The following is a 24,765-nucleotide window of genomic DNA, read 5'->3' as shown; positions in this document are numbered from 1 at the left end:
ACAGTCTAGGTACGTTAATTATTTCTATCACATGTGAAGTACCGATCCTGCTCCTGAGAGATTCATACACATCTCCCTGCAAGGGGCCATAACAAAGGGCTCTGCATGGTCTCTGTCCCCACTGGGTCTGGCTCTGAGCGCTACTGCCAGCTGTGTTGTCCTCCTCTGTTTCACATGACAGCACCTGGAAATGCTGGCCATTCCCATCTGCCCCAGCCCCTGTGGCCCTGGAACACCCACCTTCCATTGCAGGGTAAGTGAGCTCTTGGTCCTGTGTGCCAGCTTCGGTGGGCAGGGGCTCTCAGGGGCGCAGCTGTGGGTGGTGAAGCTGGCTGGTTCTGAGCAGGAGCCCTTGACAGAGTTGTACATGGCATAGACCCTGTGGGACAGACAGACATAGTCAGGGGAGAGGGCCCACCTCCCATAGCAGACCAGGCCATCTGTGTGACTTGGGAAAAACGCTCAAAGTAGAATTAAAAGCTAAGAGTAGATTGGAAGCAGTAGAATGGGACATATACTCCATCAAGTATTACTATGCAATAAAAAATGAAGAGATTGTGTCCTTTGGGACAAAACGGATGGAACTGAAGGTGATTATGTTTAGCAAAATAAGAGATGAAAGACAACTACCGGGTGGTTTCACTCATCTGGGATTTCTAGAGCTGATAAACATGAAAAAAAAAAAAAAAAAAAAAAAAAAGCCAGAAGCAAGCAATCTGTTTCATGACTTTGTGAGAAGTATGGTGCTTATCACTGGGAGGCGGCAGGGTGGGAACACACAACTCTGGTGGTTTCTGTGATGCAGAACTATACTCTGTAATCTTAGAATCTTGTAACCAACTATTAATAACAAATAAAAATATTAATTAAAGGGTTGAGTGTAAAAGACTATGACTGTGTGTGTGTGAGAGAGTGTGTAGTAACACACTTGGTAGAGTGCACACACTACCTTGCATGATTACCTGGGTCCAAGCCTGCAGTCCCTACACTCAGTGCAGAGTGTCACGAGCAGTACAGCAGTGCTGCACATGTCTCCCTCTCTCTCCCCTCTGCCCCATCTTTTGTCTCTTACTCTATCAAAGGAAAAGGAAGAAATTCACATATTTCATCTACCTACCTACCTATCTATCTATCTATCTCTCTCTCTCTCTCTCTCTCTATCTATCTATCTCTATACAAATATAATATACATATAAAACTGTGATACCCTAGCTCTGTCTTTTCTTCTTCTCTCATATCAATACATAAGTAAACAAATTCTTTCATAAAAGATTATGGCAGTACAGAAGCATAATCAGTAGGATGGACACCACCGTGAAGTATCTATAACTTTAGAAAGAAAAAGAGACAATTTCACGGCGACACATCAAGTGCACTGTGGGTTCAATGACAATAGAACACTCAGGTGCAGCTTATCCCACTTATTTCTGAAGCCTGAGCCAATTATTTTAGACCTGCATCTACACACTGAAAGACCAAGCTCAGTAATGAGCTTATGTGTCCAATAGCTTCCCAGAAGCTGAAAAGAAAAATAAGGGAGGGTCCAGGCGGTTGCGCACCTGGTTAAGCGCACACACTACAGTGCACAAGGACCCAGGCTCAACCTCCTGGTCCCCACCTGCAGGGGGAAAGCTTCACAAGTGGTGAAGCAGGGCTGTAGGTGTCTGTCTCTCTCCCTTTCTACCTCCCCCCCTTCCCTCTCAATTCCTCTCTGTCGCTATCCAATAATAAATTTTAAAAAAGAAAAGAAAAAAGAAAAATAAGGACTATGAAATATCCCATGAAGAGACAGCTACCCTGAGAGTAGCAACTGCTTCTGTTTTCACTCAGTCCTTGAAGGTTGAGTAAGTCTCAGGAAACAATGAGATATTTTCAAGAATGTCTTTTTTTTGGCTGCACAAAATTGTGGTGAATTTTTCGTTCCCCTAAACATCATCACATGATAGGGTGATCTGTACTGTGGCATCAGTTTCTAAGTTTAAAATGAATCAGCAAACAGCTCAGTTCATTTTCTATCTTTGCCCCTGGAGAAGAACGCATCTTTTCAGTGGGATCATGAGTGCCATGGTGGGCTCTCACATTTGTTTCAGCTTAAATGTGAGCAAAATGCTCATGAAACAGGTACCCCAAGTATTTTAGAAATTGGCCTCCAGCTTCTTCTAGCACCTCATTTATGTGGGAGCCACAGTCTGCGGTCAATAATGCCGGTTTCATAATTCTGAGCCGAGCTAGTCAACTGTATTTTTTGGAAATGCTACATCACATGATTTTTTTTTTTTTCTGGGAAATGTTATTTCATGATGTCAGTTTTGGACAACTTTGTCAAACTGTTTATGCCAATGACAGGAAACTCACATTTTGTGATGAAACTATTATCCATCTCATCACTCAAATTGCTAATTACTCTTTCTATAAATAGAATGTAAATAGTTGATTTCCATATAAAATGGTTATTTTAATGCCAGCCTTAATCATAAAGCTATCAATCATAAGAGTAATATGTCCTCCCTTTTTTTCATTGTCAAGCATGACCTATTTTTCTTGCAATAAAACAGGAGTATGATCATACACAGGTTCAGAAAACTTGAATCATAAAGTTCATGTAATTTATCTGTCTATTTTTGTTAGGAATGGGGCTTCAGCATTCTGGACCAATCTTTGCAGATAAAAATAAACAACTAGTGACAGAGAGACAAGAAGAGGGAAGATTCTACAGCACTGAAGTTTACTCAAACGTGATACCAGCCAGCCTGAAACTGGGTTGTGTGCATGGCAAAGCAGGTGAACCACCCAAGTGAGCTATTTTGCCTGCACAAGTCCTACTAACTTCAAGGTATGGAAAAACTAAAACCACTTTAAGAAAAATAAAAACAAATAGAAATAAACAGACCTTACAGATTTATAACAGATTTGTACATCTTTGCTTTCATGCCATCTTCACCTTCTCTTAAGACAAAGCAAGACCAAAAGAGTGTTGATGGCAGGAAAAATCATGTAACCTTAATAAGCTATGCAGTCACAAACTCCAAACTCTTGCCCATGGTGTACTGTGCTATCTTGTCAAAGCAATTCAAGACAGAAGGAGTCAGAATGAAATAAGAAGGGAAAGGTTGTGATTCTTCTCTACCTGAAGAGATTAAAGACTTCAAGGAAGGTGAGTGAATGGTCTATATGGACTATCCAAGGCAAAAAGACTCAAAATTTGAACTATAAATCTTATCATTAGAAGAGGAATTTTTTTTTTTAATATTCAAAGGAAACCATAAGCAAAAGAGTTTTGTTTCTTTCAAGAATTCAGTGGGCTAGATCAAAGAATAATAATAGTTGGTGGCACCTTAGACTGTGTATGTGTGTCACATGTCACTAGTGTGGGGTACCAGGTGTTTCAGGAGAAAATCTGGACACAAGGCATCTATTTAAATTTATTTTACTGCTGTTTACAGTAGCACCACTCAGCTTGCCTTCTGGTGTTGCTAGAGATTGAACCTGGGCCACTGGAGCCTCAGGCATGAAATGCTTTTTGCATCACTATTATAATGTCTCCCCAGCCACAGGGATCCAAAGTGTCTAAGATGGTGATCACTTCATGCTACTAGTCATCCCTTTTGTACAAGGTATTCTTAAGATGGGGCAGTAATACTATCTGTCTTTTGTAAGATGAGGGGAAAAAAAAACTAGCTAGGAGAATCATAGGGGAATCAAAAGACAGGGTGGCAAATAAGGGCAGACTTGCCATGTCATTTACAGCTCTCAAAAATGACATTATCAACTCTGAGTGAGCAGTAAATCAATGAAGTGATGCAATAACAACACACTGTTAAAGGGCAGAGAGCAAAGGAAGCAGGTGCTAGCAATGACTAATGGGGAGTGTTTGTTCGGTTCCCTCAACGGCATGACGTTCTGGTTCCGGTTCACTGCTAAGCCAGCCATTTTAGCTTCCGAGATCAGATGAGATTGGGCATGTTCAGGGTGGTATGGCCATAGACAAGCCAACCATCTTAAAAGAAGAGTCACACCATTTCTATTACCATCTCAGCTTCACAGAACATACAGACCACTTTGTTTGGATAGACCGTGTGCAAAGCTCAATATGTCTGGGCTGAAGATGGCTAACTTGAAAGCCAAAAGTTCTGATTTAACAGGAAGAAATGGTTGCCATCGAGCTCATCTAAACAGCCTCCTAGCTAAGCACATGTGCACTTTATGACTGAACATAACACACCACAGTGCTTTATGTATTTTATTAAAATTCTAAACACTTGTGTGGTAGCAGGGTGTAACTATCTTTCTTAAAAATGTAACTTAACCAGGTGCACTACCACTGGCTCCTCAAATTTAACTCTTAAGAAAATGCTATGTATCCTGTTGAGAAATTCCTTCATTTGGGGTGGATGCAGCCTTAAATGAAGGAGCTCCCCCAAAATTTGGGTGACCTTCCCCTCCTGAGAGGTGTGTGGCTGACCAGGTGCCTTCATGAGATGAGCTACCCCGACCTGGAAAGTAGTCGTAGTAAAGATTCCAGAAATCAAAACACAAGAGGTCAGAGGACACATCAGACTATAAAGGTTCCTTATTTTACCAAAATAAGGGGTAAATTCTTGTCAGAGATAACTTGGTACATGCTCTACTTGTGTTCTTTTGCTACCTGTCACTTTAAGGTCCAAAGGTGTTCTTGTAACATGGGAAGGACCTAGTTATGCATTTAATCATAACAGTGTTTATATACGTGGTCTGTGATAAAGTGTTGATATTCTGGGCTGTCAAAAAAAGTCACGATGTATTTTTCTGCTTTTCTATACAAAATGTGCCACATTTTTTTCCCTTAAAAATATGTGAGACTGTAAGTCAATAGGAGTGTATATTAACAACCATTCCTACCACCAAAGGTCTGTGTCATCCCCCTTCTCCCCAACACATACACTGAAGCTGGACGTCTACCCTTACCCTCCACCCAGAGATTTTTACTTTGGTATAATACTTCAAACTCAGGTTTTGCTTTTTTTTTTTTTAAATCTTAAAAGCAAAAACAACAACTCCCCCCAACTTTTTTTTTTTTTAACAACCCACTACTAAGGTAAAAAAGTTTCACCTGTTCTACAGACAGACTACCTTACATAATATGTCATGTGGTCTAATAGCTCTTAGAAGACAATGAAAAATAAAAATGACCCTTAAAGATAATGTTAGAAGATCGGTTTAGTGAATCAACTACTTTTTCTAATAATAGAGAACATTTGTAAATTCTCTTCATCACCATGTACCTAACAACAGCGGACTCATGGATGGACAGTGAGCCAAGGGGTCTCAACTGTCAATAAAACAAGTGCCAGACACTAAATATTTTTTCCCCTTAAGACAGAGAGAGATGTGATCTTGGAGGTGGCTCTATAGAGCATCAGACTCTAAAGCATGAGGTCCTGAGTTCAACACCTGGCAGCAAATGTACCAGAGTGCTATCTGGTTCTCTCTCTCTCTCCCTCTCTCTCTCTCCTCCTACCTTTCTGGTAAGTAAATTAAAAAAAAAAAAAAAACAACTTTAAAAAAAAGAGAGAGGCAAAGCGGGAAAATATATATATATATATTTTTACGGGGGACATGAGATATCTCAACGATATGATTCCTCCATAATGGCTCAGGTCCCGGATTCTAACTCACCTCACATGGTAGTCCGTAGCTGGTCTCAGATCTTTCAGATTACATTCTAGTTCTTCCCCACTGCAAAGAGAAAGAAATAGAAAAGTCAACTAGTCAACGACCCAGTTTCAAAAGTGAAAAAGGTAATAGACTTGGGTCATGTAATGATTTGAGAACTTTTCTGTCTAATTGTGAAATCAGAAAGAAACTTTTTATTTGGTGCTACTACTATGCTGGATCAGAAAGTTAGATTCTCTTCAGTGATGCCACTCTAAATCTGGGCAAAGCAAAAACAGCATAATAAATTTACTAACAAAATTCCTAACCATCTTATTTCCTGAAAGTGAACACATGACAGCGGAAGGAATGGCAGGGCATCAGACCTTCCAGACCGAGGTTGCTAGCTCGAGCCCCTAGTACGACGCCAGGCTAGTGTTCTGGCAGCTTCTTCTCTCTTACATGAGACTCTCTCTTTCTCACATATAATAAGGTCTTTTTCTAAAAAAAAAAAAAAAAAAAAAAGAAAGAAAAGAAATAAAGAAAAGGAAATAAAAATATAGCTACCAAGGTTGTTGCTAGCCAAGTGAGTGGAAATGTGAAGTAGCTGCAGCAGCTGGTATCTGAAGGGAGCTCTTCCTCTCAGTTCCCTGGAACATGACCACCTCACTTCTCAACTGGGACAAGCAGAGACTGCCTCTCAGCTGACTTACCCTGTACACCAATGCTAGTCAAAGGCTCCCTCACAGAAATACTTGACCATTTCACATGTTTCCACTCATCTTATGCCATCAGAAGTCATAAACGAACCCCGACTTAATGAGGAGGAATCAACCAATGTAAAATAAGGAATGTTTCACTCATTTGTCTAAAAGGTGAGAAGGGTGTCTGTGGGCAAGATTATATCCTTTAAAACTGTCAGCATCACAAAGAAATATGGAAGTGTGATGAAAGAAGGAAAGGTAGAAAGAAGGAAAAGAAGGAAGGCAGGCAGGCAGGAAAAAAATAAAAAGACATGGTGGCTGTATGTGGTATCTGATCCGGAATGTCCTGAAGAAAATGCTACGGCAGATATGATTTGCAGCACCTGGCAGAGCTGGAGTATGGGTTAACGTACACTCTTGTTCTGACGTTCTTAAGTCACAAACCTGGGGCCTCTGAGCCTCATGAAAGCTGGTTGTGGAAGTTCCTGTATTATCTCTCTGGCCAACAAAAGTTATTTTTGGTTAATAGTTAACTCATAACATTTATCACTAAAATAGAATTATTTACAGGAGAAAAAAAATCTCTAGGCTCTTTTAATTTCTCCTCCATTTCGCTTTTTAAAATGTTTTTATTTATTTACTTATTTATTTATTTTTGTCTCCAGGGGTTATCGCTGGAGCTTGGTGCCGGCACCATGAATCCACGGCTCCTGGGGGCCAATGGCAGTTTTTTCATTATTTTATTTTATTTTTTATTTATTTCTTTATTTTTTTCCTCCAGGGTTACTGCTGGGCTCGGTGCCTGCACCATGAATCCACTGCTCCTGGAGGCCATTTTCCCCCCTTTTGTTGCCCTTGTTGTTGTAGCCTCGTTGTGGTTATTATTATTGCCATTGTTGATGTTGTTCGTTGTTGGATAGCACAGAGAGAAATGGAGAGAGGAGGGGAAGACAGAGAGAGAGGGGGAGAGAAAGACACCTGCAGACCTGCTTCACCGCTTGTGAAGCGACTCCCCTGCAGGTGGGGAGCCGGGGGCTCGAACCGGGATCGTTATGCCGGTCCCTGCGTTTTGCGCCACGTGCGCTTAACCCACTGCGCCACCGCCCAACCCCCTATTTTTTATTTTTTAATTGGATAGTACAGAGAGAAATTGAGAGGGTAGACAGAGATAGAGAGGGAGAGAGACACCTGCAGACATGCTTCACCACTTGTGAAGTGACCCCCCCCCCTATAGATAGGGAGCTGGGGTTCTAACCGGAATCTTTGTGTGGGCTCTTGCGCGTGGTGTTATGTGCACTTAACCCAATGTGTCACCACCTGACCCCTCCCTTCTGTTTTCTATCTTCTATAACAATCCCAATTTCACAGTTTAGGGGCAGAGAGGACCACCCATAGGTATACACTACCTGTAAATAATCTTGTATTTTCCATCACGCCCTTTGTCTGACAGCGCCACTTCATAGCTGTAGGGGAAGGAGAGGTCGCTGTGGGGTCCACAGGGGAGACCACCAGGAGGAGCCCATGACAGCACAACTGCTCGTGCCTGGATGTTAGACACCTGCAGAGGAGAAACATGGACACAGGCCTTCAGTCCGGCTCACCTGGGCCAATAACATGTCAGGGGCAATTAGCTGAAAACAAGCTCTGAATGAACTCGAGGTGGTCAAGTCCACCTGGGATATGAAAGAAATAAATGAATAAAACTCCTTTCAGGAAATCCCTTGTCAGTGTGGGTGGTGGTGCACCTGGTTGAGCACATACATCGACATCCATGTGGATTTATTCAGTATTGATAAATTGACTGGGGCAGAGAATTGAGGAGGGGGGAGATAGAAAGGGAGAGAGAAAGAGAGACACCAGCAGCCCTGCTTTATCGCTTGGAAAGCTCTCCCCCCTGCAGGTAGGAATCAGGGGCTTGAACCTGAGACCTTGCATACTGTAACATGTGAGCTCAACCACAGTACAATGCACACAGACCTGGGTTTTAACCCCTGGTCCCCGTCTGTTGAGGGGGGGTGGGGGGAAGGCTTCCTAAATGGTGAAACAGAGCTTTGGGAATCTCTTTTTCCTTCTCCATCTCTCTCTACTCTCAATTTCACCCTGTCTTTATCCAAATTATATAAAATAAAAATATTTAAAAAGGGGGGGCCAGGTGGGATGTACCTGGTTGAGTGTACACAATGTGCAAGGATCTAGGTTCAAGTCTCTGGCCCCCCCCCACCTGCATGGGGAAAGCTTCACAAGTGGTGAAAGAGTGCTGCAGGTGTCTGTCTTTTGCCCTCAATCTCCCCCTCCCCGTTCAATTTCTCTCTGTCTCTATCCAAAATAGCTAAAACAAAAATATTAAAAAATAGAATTTACGTGCTCTGAAACTTGGACCAGGTGGGGGTCTACTGCCCCAAAGCAAAGCAGTCTGGGGAAGGAAGAGAAAGGCAGTATGTACGGAGACTTTGGGGTACTGGTGCAGAGTGGTTGGAAACGACCAGAGTTTGTGAAGAGAGCATTCTGTAGACACCTGTCACAGGGAGATGAGAAACTGTGCCCATGTGTCGTTAGCCCCTCCAATAAAATGATTGGGGGGGGGGAGAGTGAAAGAAAAGAATTTCCTTTCTTTCTTCTTTAGGGCATGGTTAGATTACAGCAACCACAGCAGTGGTGTCTAACAGAAGCATCTGCCAAAGCAACGCTCATCTAGATGACCCAAGCATGCCCAAGAAGGCACGCTGCCATGTCAACACAGAGCTTTGTGTACAGCTTTCCCCAGAGGCTAGGAAATCAAGAGTGTCACTTTCAAAAGACAGAGGCTCCTGAGAGTTCTTTCCTAGAGTGAAGCTGCTTGTCACCTCCGTGGCTCTGAGGACAGCCCTCTCCCTCCTTCTAACTCCTGGGACTCCTGTTTCTTTTCTTTAGGCATGGAAACCCTCAGAGAAAGAGGGCTTTGTCTCTGTTAGGACTCAGAACTCACTTCCACTCCAAGGCTGTGCCAGAAAACTGACATGGTACCTTGCAAAAGGATTTCATATAAATGGAACTGGTCAGTATGAGATGTATTTATTCCAGTGTCTAGCAAGATGATAGCCTCAGGGAGCGATTCAGAACTCAAGCTGGGCTCAGCGGCACTTGAGAGCACCAGCTCCCTTTCCAAGTCTCTCTCTGTCTCTCTCTGCAGTGACACTTCCTCACCTGTAGTGACCACTGAACTGAGCTGGGGCCTGGTTAATGTGATCATCACAGCCATCCTCCTGACAGTTACCCAGAAATAAGAAAATTAGGGAGTCGGGCGGTAGCGCAGAGGGTTAAGCGCATGTGGCGCAAAGCGCAGGGACAGACGGAAGGATCCCGGTTCGAGCCCCCGGCTCCCCACCTGCAGGGGAGTCGCATCGCAGTGAAGCAGGTCTGCAGGTGTCTATCTTTCTCTCCCCCTCTCTGTCTTCCCCTCCTCTCTCCATTTCTTTCTGTTCTATCCAGAAACGACATCAATAACAACTAATAACTACAACAACAATAAAAAGACATCAAAGGCAACAAAAGGGAAAATAAATGAATAAAAATAAAAAAAAAGAAATAAGAAAATTAGAAGCTGGCGGTCCAGGAGGTGGCGCAATGGATAAAGTGTTGGACTCTCAAGCATGAGGTCCTAAGTTCATCCTTGGCAGCACATGTACCAGAGTGATATCTGGTTCTTTCTCTCTCCTCCTATCCCTCTCATTAATAAATTTTTAAAAATATTAAAAAAAAAAAACTAGAAGCTGTAAAATCAACTGACTTCCTCAACCCAGGTGTCCAACAACAGATGAGTGGCTGAGCAAGTTATGGCATATATACACAACGGAATACTACTCAGCTATTAAAAATGGTGATTTTCATCTTGAACGGAGCTTGAAGAAATCATGTTAAGTGGAATAAGTCAGAAAGAGAAGGATGAATATGGGATGATCTCATTCATAGGCAGAAGTAGAAAAACAAGATCAGAAGAGAAAACACAAGTTGAAGCTGAACTGGAGTTGGTATATTCCACCAAAGTAAAAGACTCTGGGGTAGGGTGGAGGAGAGTACAGGTCCTGGAAAAGGATGACAGAGGACCTCGTGGGGGTTGTATTGTTATGTGGAAAACGGAGAAATGTTATACATGTAAAAAACTATTGTATTTACTGTCGAATGTAAAACATTAATCCCCCAATAAAGGAAAAAATAATGAAAAAACAAAACAAAAACAACCAACTGACTTCCTGGTGTTTCGTCATCCTGCTGAATGGGGAGAAAGCAATTTCCTTTGTGTTGGAACTAAAAGTGGTGGTAGGGTCCAGCCAACACAATCACTGGGCAGCCCCAACTGGACAGGTGCTTCATGAACTAGTCTGCAGAGAAGTCACTTGAACTGCTTTGAAGTACTCTGAAGGACTCCCCAGACTTCCATCTATTTCTAAGTGACTTATGCTGAGAGAAAGCACTCCTATGAACTTATTAAACACTGATTCCAGCCCGAAGACACTGACTGGTTAGAAGGGCACCTGAGCACAGGTGCATTGGGAAAGGCTTGGGTTGTACTGCCTTGCACATATTTGACGTGATTATCAGCAAGCTTTCTTCTTGGCCCTGTCTATTTGTCCCTTATACTGTCTTATTATTTTTTGTTGTCTTCCCTGGCATTTCACTTCTCTGGTGATACTTTGGGGTGCGGGGAACCAGTTTCCTCCAACAGGGTGAGGGCTGGGTTTGAACCCGGGTCACATGCATGGCAAAGCAGAAACACTATCTAGGAGAGCTATTGTGCTGGACCCTCCTGCTCATTTCATTTATTATTTTTATTAGTTTTTTTCTTTTTGCTTCCAGGGTTACTGCTGGGGCTCGGTGCCTGCACTATGAATCCACTGCTCCTGGAGGCCATTTTTCCCATTTTGTTGCCCTTGTTGGACAGATCAGAGAGAAATTGAGAGAGGAGGGGAAGACTGGAGGGGGGTGAACAGCAGATACCTGCAGACCTGCTTCACCACTTGTGAAGAGACGCCCCTGCAGGTGGGGAGCCAGGGGCTTGAACCGGGATCCTTATACTGGTCCTTGCGCTTGGCGCCATATATGCTTAACCCGCTACGCTACTGCCTGCCCCCATTTCACTTTTTAAAAACTTTTATAAAAAGGAAACATTGACAACACCATAGGATAAGAGGGGTACAACTCCATACAATTCCCACCACCAGAACTCCGTATGCCATCCCTTCCCCTGATAGCTTTCCTATTCTTTAAACCACTGGGAGTATGGACCCGAGGTCATTGTGGGATGGCAGAGGGTGGAAGGTCTGGCTTCTGTAATTGCTTTCCCGCTGAACATGGGCATTGACAGGTCGGTCCATACTCCCAGCCTGCCTCTCTCTTTCCCTAGTGGGGCGGGGCTCTGGGGAAGCGGAGCTCCAGGACACATTGGTGGGGTTGTCTGTCCCCCATTTCACTTTTTAAAAAATATTTATTTATTCCCTTATGTTGCCCTTGTTTTTTTATTGTTGTAGTTATTGATGTTTTTGTTGTTGGATAGGACAGAGAGAAATGGAGAGAGAAGGGGAAGACAAAGAAGGGGAGAGAAAGACAGACACCTGCAGACCTGCTTCACTGCTTGTGAAGTGACTCCCCTGCAGGGGGGGAGCAGGGGGCTCGAACTGGGATCCTTCCGCCGGTCCTTGTGCTTTGCGTCAGGTGTGCTTGACCCACTGCGCTAATGCCCGACTCACCCCATTTCACTTTTTAATGCAATGTTGGGAAATGAGCTCACAGCCTTGAGTAAACACTCTGTCACTATTACACTGCTCAGGCCTACTTTTGTTATTCTTATTATATGCATATGTAATAATATTAAATGCAAATATTATATGCAAATGATATTTTATTTGGATTTAAAATACCATTTATTGCTGATCCAATTAGGGAATATGTTAGGGAAGTATGACTACCCTCAAATTGGCAAATTGGCTTCACTGCGGAAGAACCCTCACAAAAAATACTAACGCAAAGAAAAACTGAGAGATAGAGGGAGGGGGACACTGTGCTCCTCCACTTTCTTCCTATTCCCCATCCCACCCCCAAAGAACCGTCACTCCTGTCGGTGTGATCTGGTGGCACCTGGCTCCTCAGCATACATCCTCCAGACTTTTGTGACCAACCACTATATGTAGCTTCCTGGATTCCTGCAACTAAAATCAACTCCACACTTTCAAGAATGGCAGCAAAGATATTAACAGATTAGACATGTACTATTCCAGAAGTAGTCTAGAATAGGTAAGAAACAACAACAACAAAAGGGGTAACTGGCACACAAGACATTAGATCCTACAGGGCACAGTAAGGATGGGTGGGGGTGGTGGCACCATGCACTCTGGGGACAGCCTTGCTTGATGGGTAGGCATTGCCACCAGGGGCACTATCTTGAGGAAGCACCCCCTGAGAGGACAGATCTCGGCTTGAGAGTACAGGCAGGCTGAGGTCACGTAGGCTACAACACCCTGTGGGGATGTTCCCGAACAGTTCTTGTACTCTTTCTGCCCAGACAAAGCTGAGGCCATCAGCCTCATTTAGCCCCCACACAGGCTCCCTGCAGCATTCAGTGATGGCTGCCATCATCTCCATGAGCCCATCTGCTTCTCCAGTTCCTCTGCCCGAGATCTGAGCATCCTCAGAACACGGCCCTGTCAACCTAGCATTGCCGAGAAGTTCTCAGGACAGCCTGCTCCTTGCCAGGCCCAGCACAGAGTCCCCAAGGCCACATCAATGCCCCGCCCGCTTCCCCACCTGTGCTCCCAAGTATTCTTCCTCCCACTGACCTCACTTTCAAGTCTGATGACATGCAAGAATGTACCTGCCCCTGGGCATGTGTGCCTGCTCTCCTTCAAAAGCCCCAGTATTTGAAGCACATGAAGAATGAGAGCTTTCCAGTTGGAAGAACTCCGACTCCCTAATCTCAGATGAAAGGCTGCACCAACACTCTCAGAGTTTCACTTGAACCTCAAAACACCTGGAATAAATCAAACTTCAAACCTCACAATACCACCAACCCCACCAAATTTTTTTCCTTGCCACTTCCCTCAATGTTTTAGACTTGTTTCCTCAGCTGATGCCTTTTTAAACTTTTTTTTTTTTTTTTTTTTTTAGTGTCTTTTTAAACTTCTATGGGGAAAAAATGCTTGGAGTTGCTGAGTTTCCAAAGATCAGTATTGCTGCATTTAAGCACGTCAAGGAAATTACGTGACTAAAACTGTGTTCTGTGGACCTGGGAGGCCAGAGGAGGTGGGGAAGGTAGAAAGTAGCCTTGGAAGCTGGGAAGAAGACTCCAGTGCATTCAGAATACCTAAATAAAGAGGACATTTCAGTGGATTATGACTCCACAGAAGACCGCTGTTCTGTATTTTCATGCCCTATTAATGACAACACTGTTTCATAGCTCATGAATAATCTGCAGTGGGGGCGGCATTCTTCTGCTTGCTTACTACTCCGTGAAAGAAAAGCATCCTTGAAATACTTAAGAAAGTGTCATTGATGCTGAGAAATCCAGAAGACGTACCTGTGGCTTCTCTATTCCTGAAAGAATGTCCTGCACCCTCTTTACTTCCAGCTCATACTCTGCGTGGCAGAAGAGAAGAAAACAAAACAGAAACGTTCAGTCAATATCATTAAAAGGCAAAGTGCTGTCAGATTCCCTCCCAGAGGCCACTGACAAGAGTCACCATGAAGTTAGTGCCTGTTACCTATTTGGTACCATCAACATGACAGCGCAAATCAGGAAGAAGGGGTGCTCTTGGGGTGGGGGCTTCTGTACGGTGGTGCTGCCTGCCACAATTTACATAGCTGCAATATTGATTAGATTAGCATGGCTTCCACAAGAAATCAAAGCTCTCAAAAAGGGAGAAGGGGGAGCCCAGTGGAACTAGAAGACCGAAGGAATTGAAAGGCAGTGGCTAGTTCGCACAAGGCTGGGAGCCTTTCAAGCTCGACGTTCATTCTAGTTCTATAAACAGTCAATGGGACTTTTGGGAGCTACTTAGACTCCTGGAGGGAGCCAGAAGGAAATTAGCACACAACCCTGCAGGGAGCCTGGAAGAGGGGCTAAGAAACCAAGATGTCTGCATCCTGCACCTGCATCTCCCCTTCCACTTGGCTAAGCCCATAAAATGCAGATGGATGTAGATGTGAGCATCTGGAGACCATGGTTGATGTGAATCCCCTCAGGGTCCAAACTCAGCATCCTGGAACCCAATTTAAAGGTTGGAGGACTGGGAAACTCTATCATTCACATCCACCAGAAATGTCATGATAAAGCCTTTCAAGGGCCTCTCCAGGACCTTGCCCTCACTATCAAGTAGCAATGGTAGGCACTGCCTCACTCTCCACAGGGAGACTAGATCATCCTACCCTGCCACTCAAGGAAAACTGGCCCAGAAATGAGTGCAGCCTAGAATGTTCCCAGCTGTGACCATGGAATGTGAGCTCAGACCAACAGCGACTCAGTAGTGACACAGCTCCTGTGCTAAATGTGAATATACATGGGCCCTTGGTTAGATCGATGGGGTGAATAATTCATTATATTTATATATTTTCTTCAAATTTGGGAGCTACTTACTCTCTGTCCTAATCTATCTTTCTAATTCTATTCTCAACTCTGACACCATCTTCCCAGAAAATATTTCCAGTCCACTTTGGTGTTAACTATCAAGCTCAGGAAAAGATTACTAAAGTCATGGGCCCCTAGGTCCACTTGAAAGTCCCCATTCTCTTCTGCTCTATTCCTACTCTCTCTCTCTCTTTCTGGCCTACAGGTGCCTATATGCAGCTTTCCTCTCTTTTCTATCCCTGCTTTCCTTTAATAAACACATCTCTCAGAAAAATAACAGACTCTAGTGATTGTTCCACGTGGCTGCTCTCCTAAAACCCCACCAGCAGAGCTCAAGAGGTTCTAGGGTTCTCTGAGCCCACTGCCTTGCTCCCTCCACCACCCTGCAGCAGGGTGACCAAGAACAGGGGCTGACAGAAATGGTTTGAAAAGGTCTGTTTGTTTGAAAGACTCTCTTCCCTATAAACTTTAAAGACATCTTCAATGAAACAAATCCAGTTACAAATATGACTAAATAAAAAATAAACCAATGAGACTACATCAAATTAAAAAGGTTCTGCACAGCAAAAGAAACCACCATCCAGACAAAGAGACCCCTTACAGAATGGGAGAAGATCTTTACATCATATTAGAGGCTAACAACCGAAATACATAAAGAGCTCACCAAAATCAGTAACAAGAAAACAAATGACCTCATCCAACAATGGGGAGAAGACATGAACAGAATATTCTCCACAGAAGAGATCCAAAAGGCCAACAAACATATGAAAGAGTGCTCCAACTCATTGATTGTCAAAGAAATGCAAATAAAGACAGCAATGAGATACCACTTCACTCCTGTGAAAATGCCACATATCCTGTGAAAAGGTAGCAATAAATGCTAGAGAGGTTGTGGGGACAAAGGAACCTTTCTGCACTGCTGGTGGGAATGTCAACTGGCCCAACCCCCATTGAGAGCAGTCTGGAGAAGCCTAAGAAGGCTAGAACATGATGGCAGAGAAGGACCTCCCTAGTAGGGGTTGTATTGTTATGTGGAAATGTTATGCATATACAAACTATTGTATTTTTTAAAAAATTTATCATATTTATTTATTGGATAGAGACTGCCAGAAATTGAGAGGGGAGGGTGAGATAGAGAGGGAGAGAGGCAGAGAGACACCTGCATTACTGCTTCACCACTTGTGAAGCTTTCTTCCTACAGATGGGGACTGGAGGCTTGAACCTGGGTCCTTGCACACTGTGATTTGTGTGCTCAACCAGGTATGCCACCACCTGGCCCCTCAAACTATTGTATTTTATTGTCAACTGTAAACCATTAATTCCCCCAACAAAGAAATAATAATTTTTAAAAAAGATAATAATTCCATACTATTCCCACCACCAGAGTTCTGTGCCCCCATCTCCCTCCAAAAGATGACCAAAGAACTATGCTACTTTTATCAGAAATAAATAAAACTATTGGGGGTGGTGGTGATGAAATAGCTTAATTGGATAGTGTGCTGCTTTGCCATGTGAATGGTCCAGGTTTGAGGTAGGCCTTCACAGCATTGAAAGAAGCTATGGTGCTGTGGTATCTCTCTCTTCAAAGGACTTTTTTTTTGGTACAACATCTTTTGTTGGGTCTCTTTCTGAAGTAAATAACTTATGACTTTCATATTTATTTCATATGAATAAAGCACATAGCTGAGCACATAGCACATATTCTTCCAACCTCTCTATCAAGTGGGTCTTTCAAGAATGGCAAAAAAAAAAAAAAAAGTCTGTTTGGCTTTGCATGGATAACAGACACATGGCAGGTAAGAGTAAAAGCAGAATCAGTAACAGGGACAGGAAGAAGAGGGTTGGTCTGGGAAGTGTAGGTGCTAAAGGACTGAGAGAAAAAGGTGAGGGATGCAGTCAGAAATATTCCCATTATCTCACTTGGTCAACTGATGAGTGATGAGGAAACAGCTAAGTGTTGCAATGGGGGGGGAGGAGTGTTTTAGAATCACAAAGGGAAAAGTACTGGGAGCAGTTGGGAAGGGGGTGGGAGAGATGTGTACTGAAGACTACAGAATTCAATCTACTTTGAAGGAACTTCCTCATTCCCACAATTGTGAGTTTAAAGATTTATTTAAGTGCTAAATCTGATTTATGAGCTAGACGCTAGAGATATTCACGATCACCAAGATTCACGTCCTCCTTCTCAAGGTATTTTAAGTTTCCGGTGATGAAAACGACAGCAGACAGGCAACTCCAAGAACAACTGCTATGATAAAAGTGATTCAAAAGGAGGCATTCTAGAAGGCTACCTAGAAGATGACAGGCCTCCATACCTGTGGTCAAACAGGTGTTTTGGGGTCAAGAGGAGAATGGAGGAAGTAAAAGAGTGGGTTTATCATACCAGCTCTCCACAGAGCTCCTCACCATCCATGCTGGCTCTAGCCTAAGGGCAGCTTTGCAAAGAATCCTGCCTGACTCTAGCCATGCTCATATCCTTAGTTCCTCCTTTCTGTTATCAAAACCTGAAAATGAGTTCTGTGGTGTATTTATTCCCTGAAGAATATGTATAAGTATGTCTTTCTTTCTACTAAGGTCAAGGCTCTGGGGAGCCAGGATTGCTACAGGTCTGAAAAAACCCCTCCCCACTTCCCTTTCTGAAAATAGCCAAATAGTAAACATTTTAGAATTGGTGGTCACATGCATGTTTACAGGTGAACACAGTCATCGACCACCAGCATTGTGTGTGGACACCGGACAAGCTACAGATGTGTCACTGTCTGATACAACACCCAGCACAGACCCTGCATGTGAAGATCTCTGCATAAAGGAGTCAAGTCTATCTGCAGAGAAACAGAATACCTAAATGTCACCACCCTGTACATCAGAATCCTCAGCTTTTCATCTTTTCCAGTGCTTGCTGCCTAGCAATACTTACACAGAAAAGGAAAATTAAAACAAAACAAAACAAAGAATAAATGGGCTGATGGTGATATAATATTTTGTAAAAACCACCAAAAGAAAGCTTACAATCATGAGTGGAGGTAGACAGAATAAAGGTTATGCAAAGAGATTCTCATGCCTGAGGCTCCAAAGTCCCAGGTTCAGTCTACTGCACCACCATAAGCTAGAGCCATCAGTGTTCTGGTAAAATAATAATAGTGATAATAATAATAATAATAATAATAATAATAATGATAATGATATTTACATTCGAAGCATAAAGCATCACAAGCTAATTTCTATTCCTGTATAGTCACGTAAAGATACACAGACAGGATTATTATGCCCTTAAGACCCTTGTCTGTGCCCCCTCACATTTTCTAGAGAAGCCATAAATACTGTATATCCCAGAAGTTAATTGTCAGTAAAGAGAAAATTAAGCAGAGTGGTAGTAAATGACTGGTTCAGTTGTTAAAGACAAGACTTTTTCAACCTCTGGTTAGTCAAGAGTTTGAAGGCCGGGAGTTTCAAACCCTCCCAGACAGAGGAATTTGAACAAGGAGCTGAAGGAGGCCATTGTTTCCCTGACGCTATGATTGAGTGCCACAGCACAAGGAGTTAGACCGTGGCTATAAGGTAATAAAGATGGAGACTAGAACAAAGGATGTCATTTATTCGCCAAAGAAAGAATGAAAGGATTAAAGAACTCTGCAGAGGAAGACTCCTCAGGACTGTGGGCTGCACACAGGGCAATGAAAGAATGACAGGTCTGTCTGGAGGGAGAGGAAGGTGAGTCTAATTTTGTTCTCAAAAGTTGGAGCCCCCTTCCTGCTCCTCCACTTACTGCCAGCTTTCAAACACAGGCGACATAAGAAAACGGTTATATGTTTGACAGAAAAAAAGAAAAGTGGGAAAAGAGGTCGAGTCAGAAGGGGGAAACTGTTTCAAACTGGAAGGGGCCAGGCATGGGTACACCTGGCTCAGCTCACACATTACAGTGCATAAGGTTCAAGCCCTGGTCCCCACCTGCTGGGGGGAGGCTTCAGACGTGGTGAAGCAGGGTTGCAGGTGTCTCTCTTTCTCTATCGTCCCCTTCCCTCTTGATTTCTGTCTCTATCCAATAAAATAAAAAGAACATTCTTAAAAATTAAAAAAAAAAACACAACAATAAAACAACTGGAAGGAACAGGTTTCAGGTGAGAGTTAGAAACACAGGTCAAAGACTTTGACTGAAATCACCTCTCACTGGGGAGACAGTACAGGCTTGCATACCTCAGGCCTTAGAGGCTTCTGCAGTCTCAGCCCCAGTACCATGTAAGCCAGAGCTGAACGGTGCTTCTCTCTCCCTCTCTCACCTCCCTCTGTGTCTCCCACCACTTCCTTCTCTTTCCTATAATAATAGGTCTTTTAAAAGAAAAGCAGTCCCCAAAGAGAGTCCAGGATTCTGTACTGTGACACTGACAATTTATGAGCACTCAGCTTGTGCTAGCTGCTGTGCCGTCACTGGCGAGTTTCCACAGCTCCAGCAGGAGGGATGCACTGTGCCCCATTTCTCAGCAGTGGCAGGCCTAAAGTCCACTTTGCACAACAAAGTTTCTATCTCCTGAACTCAGTACACTTGCAAGTATCATTACTGACTGAGGGTGAGGAAAGAGTGAGGAGACTGAGCTCCAGAAAGCAGATGTGAGCTAATGCTTGATGGCAAGTCATGAACTGCCCCCACCCCTAACCCCCCCCCCCCCCCCGCCACAGCATCAGGTGAGCAGAGAGCTAGGGACCAAGAGAGGTGAGCAGAGCAGAAGGGTGTCTGTCCTAAGGCATAGGAGAAAGGGAAGGTAGCTACAGGTATATTCTGCCTTCTCTAAGAGGCTCTGTGTTGTCTTTTCATTTTAAGAACCTATCAAGGAGTTGGGTGGTAGCACACCTGGTACAGTACACCTTACAAGAAGCAAAGGACCCAGGTTCAAGTCCCTGGCTTTCACCTATAGGGGGGAAGTTTCAGAGCCCAAGTGACAGCTACTTACGACATATAAAATAAACTCGTGTATGAAAGCAAAAGTAATGTCAAAAGTCATGACCTTACGGTCTTAGTAGCTGAATTTAGTGTGGGTCAGGCATGCTCAATGTCTCCCTAGGCAAGGGCTAGTTGTCCCATTCTGGAGTCTGAATTACCAACCTCTCTTCAACTGTCCTTGAGCCCAGCTGTCCTGAGGTGGCTTAGAGTTTGGACCAATCTTCTGTTCCCTCTCACACAAAAGCACAGACACACATGCACACACATGTCATACTGTGAGAAAAAGAGGAGGGAGAACAGCCATGTCGTCATGAAAATTAATGAACATAAAAAAAGAATAGTTCTGGTCAGGTGGTGGCTCACTCGGTAGAACACACACATTGCCTTATGTGAGGATACGAGTTTAAGTCCCTGGGCTCCCTTACAGGGGGTGGGGGAGCTTCATGAATAGTGGAGCCATGTTGCAGATGTCTCTCCTTCTCTCTCTCTCTCTGTTTCTCACAAGAAGTGGCTGCAGGGAGCTGTGGAGTTCTTCCCCCTCTTTTGTTGACCTTTTACTGTTTTTGTTTTTATTGTTATTTTTGTCATTGCTGACATTGTTGGATAAGACAGAGAGAAATCCAGAGAGGAGAGGAAGACATAGAGGGGGAGAGAAAGAGAGAGACCTGCTTCACCTCTTGTGAAGTGCCCCCACCCTCCGCAGGTGGGGAGCCAGGGCTCAAACTAGGATCCTTAAGCCAGTCCTTGCACTTTGCGCCATGTGCGCTTAACCCGCTGAGCTACCGCCCAACCCCCAAGCTGTGGAGTTGTGCAGGAACATAACTCCAGAGATGACCCTAGTGGCAGAATAAAGGGGGGAAAAGAGTAACTGAGTCTGGCTTTAAGTTATCTTTCACATACAGTGAAAAAGAAAACAGTGCCATGCTTCTTTCTGGCACCCAGCCATAAGCTAGCAGCTTTTGTATGCCAACTGAACGAGATAGGCTACAGAGGAGGAAGACATGAAGGTGTTATGTCTGCCAGGGGCGGAACAGGGCAGGGTCTCTTCTGTCTCCATCGGGGCTGCCTTCTTCCTTGTGGTTTGTGGCAAACAAGTCCACACAACGGCCAATGTTATATGCCAGTTTTGTATTTTTTTTTCCCCTGTGTTTGGAGATGCCACGAGGCGAGCAACACCTTCAAACTATTATTCACCTGCTTCAGTTGCATTTGCAACTGTGCTTAAGTAGGTGGACATGACAGTCATTTTTTCTCCTAATATTTGGACATCTTTTCCTTATAGTAAAACTGCGGGAATCAGGGGGAGGAAAAAAATCACAACAGTGCTGTAAAGCAGTGCTCCAAACAAAGGAGAGATATTTTATCTGGTATATATTCACCCACTTGGCAGTTAGACAATCTACTTAAAAGGAGCTATGCACAAGGCTCCTGGTTCGAGCCCTGGCTCCCCACCTGCAGGGGGGTCGCTTCGCAAATGGTGAAGCAGGTCTTCAGGTATCTATCTTTCTCTACCCCACTCTGTCTTCCCCTCTCTCAAACTGTCTCCGTCCTATCCAATAACAACAGTAGCAGCAGCAACAATAACAACAATACCAGCAGCAACAACAACGGAAAAAAGATGGCCTCCAGGAGCAGTGGATTTGTAGTGCAGGCACCAAGCCCCAGCGATAATCCTGGAGGGAAAAAAAAAAAAAAAAAGAAAGAAAGAAAAAGAAAAAGGAAAGGAGTTATGGTGGAAAGTTCTTAAATGTCCATATGAGTTGGGAAGCAACATGCTTGGAAAGAACCCTCCTGAAAAATGAAGGAAGAGATTCAGCTCAGCCTACTTTTTTTTCCCTCCTCAAAGCAAATCTCCTTCCAAAAAAAATGAAGCAATTTTAGCCAAAGGAAGGTTAGGATAAAAATACACAAGCACAGCAAATAGATTTAAAAGGGTGGTGTGTGGGGGTACCCCCACACACATAGACACAGAGAGGGAAGATGTGTCATGTGAAATTTCAACTTTCCACAAATAAGGTTTTCATGTTTGCTCCAAAAAGAACCGTGAGTTCAGACTGTTTGAATAACTGCAAGGCCTCAACTAATTAAAATATGCCTCTTTATAAACACAATTTACTTCTTTGGTTTGTTTCACATTTTTTCCTTCTTGGAAAAGAAATACACCGAGACAGTGAGAGCTAGTTCCAGAATGCAAATACAGCTGGAGCAGCCCCTCCTCCCCTCATTCCACTGCAATGACATCAGCATCATTTCTCTGTAAATCTTCTGTCTAGCTCTTATCCACTGGGTTCCTTCACAGATAAGCCTGGCACAGCACACACTGTCTCCCAGGCGTGCCAAGGAGCTGACTTGTTATTCTCTTTAATACATTATGTCTAACGAGTGAGGGATGTGGAAGAAAAAGGCAACTTTTGGCCACCTCCATTTGGGGAATAAGGTTTAACATCAATAACAAGGACTAAAGAGACATAAAAAGATGCTGTAGAATTTCAGAGAAGGATAGGAAACAATAAGTTTGAGAACTCGATCAACAGAAATTAATATCTTTGGCCGAAAAATGAAAACCACGACTCCATTACAAGATCGACTGGTTGTCTAACCAGGAGTGATTGTGAGGAGGGCTGGGGGTGAAGGAAGGCAGCTTTAGAATATCTGAACTGCTTTGCCAATAAGAAAAACAAGTCAGCCCACCTGCAGGGTGGTGGGGGGGGGTTATTGCTTCACAAGTGGTGAAGCAGATCTGCAGGTGTCTCTCTCTATCCTCCTCCTCTCTCTCTGTCCTAGCAAAAAAAAAAAAAAAAAGAGGCCACAGGAGCAGTGGATTTGCAGTGCAGGCACCGAGCCCCAGCGATAACCATGGAGGCGAAATAAAGAAAAAGTCAGTTATCTCTATTTAAATAATATTATTATGGTGGAGCTGGGTGGTGGAGTACCTGACAGACAGCACATGCTACCTTGAACAAACAAGGACCCATGCTCAAGCCCCCAAGTCCCTGCCTGCAGGGAGGAAGCTTCGTAAACAGTGGAGCAGGTATTGATGTTCTCTCTCTTCTATATCCCTGTCTCTCATCTCCTGTCAAAGAAAAAGGGGAGAAGAGATTTGTGAGCAAATAAGATATCTGGGAGTAGTGGAGTTGTGCGGGCACTGAACTTCAATGATAGCCCAAAGATAAGCCAAAAAACAGACAAAAACCCTTAAAATTAACAAATAAACAAAAAAAATGCACTACTTGTTCAGCCTAAAAGGTGGAGGTTTTACTTAGTGTATTAACACAGTGGTAGGCAGAGTGACTTCTATATACTACACTCACAAAGTCTCATAGTATTGTAAACCAATGTTACGTCTATACAACATTTTTGAAAAAAAAAAAAGACTTCATATTTTAATTACATTTTTAAATACAAAAGATCAATCACATTGACCCCTTCCTTTATGGACAAAAAAGTAAATTCAATTCCTCTGTTCTTCCAACAAAGCCTCAGCTCAAAGTCTCCACATAAGGAATTTTTTTTAGGGAAAAAAAGGTATTACTTATGCTGAGGGAAAAAAAAAAAGAGAGAAGTTAGAGCATACATGGACTAATTACCTCCTCAGCTAATGGTTTTAAATATATTAAAAATGTGTGCAATCACAAGAAATAAATTTCATAACATAAGGACACTGTAGTAAATCCCCCCCAAGACAATTATACTCCAGAAATACCTTGAGAGATCAATCATTCTGATGCCCAGAGTGCAAAGACAAATATCTCTCTGCCCAAATAGCTAGCTAAGTGGTTACTTGATTTGAAATCTTGAAAGTGAGCCAGACAGAATACCAAGCTTTCCACACTCAGAAAGCAAGCAGGTAGGTGAACATATGTTGCAGAATTCTGCCTCCCAGACTGGGGAAATAGTTTCAAGAACAACTGAAGTTCCAAAGAGATTCTGGAATCTCAGAAAACAGCAGAGGGTGGTCAGGGAGGTGGTGCAATGGATAAAGCACTAGACACTCAAGCATGGGGTCCTGAGTTCAATCCCTGGCAGCACATGTACCAGAGTGATGTCTGGTCTTCCCTCCCCCTCCTCCTACCTTTCTCATTAATGAATAAATAAAATCTTAAAAACAAGAAAACTGCAGAAGAAGGAAAACAAATTCCTCTAAGGGTGGAGTGCCCAGGTGAACAGGAAGGCGTGTCCAGACATGTCAATGGAAACACTGAGAGCTGGAGCCCTCGGAGCTTCTGCTTCCACTTCTGGAAATCAATATAAAGAACAACATCTTACTGGCCCAGGCTTTAAACAAAGTCCTACTGGGAACATGTATGCTAATCCCCCATAGGCAAGACAGATCCCAATTTCAGGCTCATGCAAATGTTATTCTTACTTTCTGTGTAAGAGGGAAAAAGAGGTCTATACTTATAAAAAAGTGGGAAGTACGTGATATGCATGACCCAGGTTCTAGTCTGGCCCCCACTGCATCAAAGGAAGCTTCAGTGTTGTTGTTGTTGTTGTCATTCCCTCTCTCCATCTGTTTCTGTCTGAAAATGCTGTCCAAGAGCAGTCAAGTCCCAGTGAAGGGGGAGGCGGGGAGAGGAAAGCACAATTTATGTTATCCTTGATTATTCCCAGCCTCAAAACGCTTTAAGTTTATCACTCAACTGCCTTCTTTGATGCCAGCGAAAGTGGATTCTACCTGAAGTGCTAAGAGATTATATGCACATTTCTGTGGAAATTTCTAAGAAGAACTCTTGTGTTTATTTTATCAAGCAAAAAGCAAGTATCTACATGGAACTGGAAGACAGCAACTAGTATTTTTGAGAACATCAAATTAAACTGGGATGAAGAACCCACAAAGATGGAAAAAGTATTAGGTAGATATGCTGAACTACAGTCCCAGCCTTTTCTTTTCCTCCTGTGTG

At 43.4% G+C, this 24,765-nt stretch overlaps 1 protein-coding gene across 3 annotated transcripts in view; it reads right to left on the bottom strand.

Moving 5' to 3' along the window:
* The window catches only part of FNDC3B (fibronectin type III domain containing 3B), a 296,399-nt gene that overhangs the window by 64,818 nt on the left and 206,816 nt on the right, over positions 1-24,765 (bottom strand). For all 3 annotated transcript variants that reach the window (XM_060171958.1, XM_007517927.3, XM_060171959.1), the window contains exons 7-10: positions 13,882-13,940; positions 7,742-7,893; positions 5,656-5,715; positions 241-379 (exon numbers count right to left, since the gene is read on the bottom strand). In XM_060171958.1, coding sequence (XP_060027941.1) covers positions 241-379; positions 5,656-5,715; positions 7,742-7,893; positions 13,882-13,940 — 410 coding nt within the window. The remainder of the gene's footprint in view (positions 1-240; positions 380-5,655; positions 5,716-7,741; positions 7,894-13,881; positions 13,941-24,765) is intronic.

The sequence above is a fragment of the Erinaceus europaeus genome, chromosome 14 (genome assembly GCF_950295315.1).
Source record: "Erinaceus europaeus chromosome 14, mEriEur2.1, whole genome shotgun sequence".
Lineage (NCBI taxonomy): Eukaryota > Metazoa > Chordata > Mammalia > Eulipotyphla > Erinaceidae > Erinaceus > Erinaceus europaeus.
This window is presented reverse-complemented; position numbering and strand designations above follow the sequence as displayed.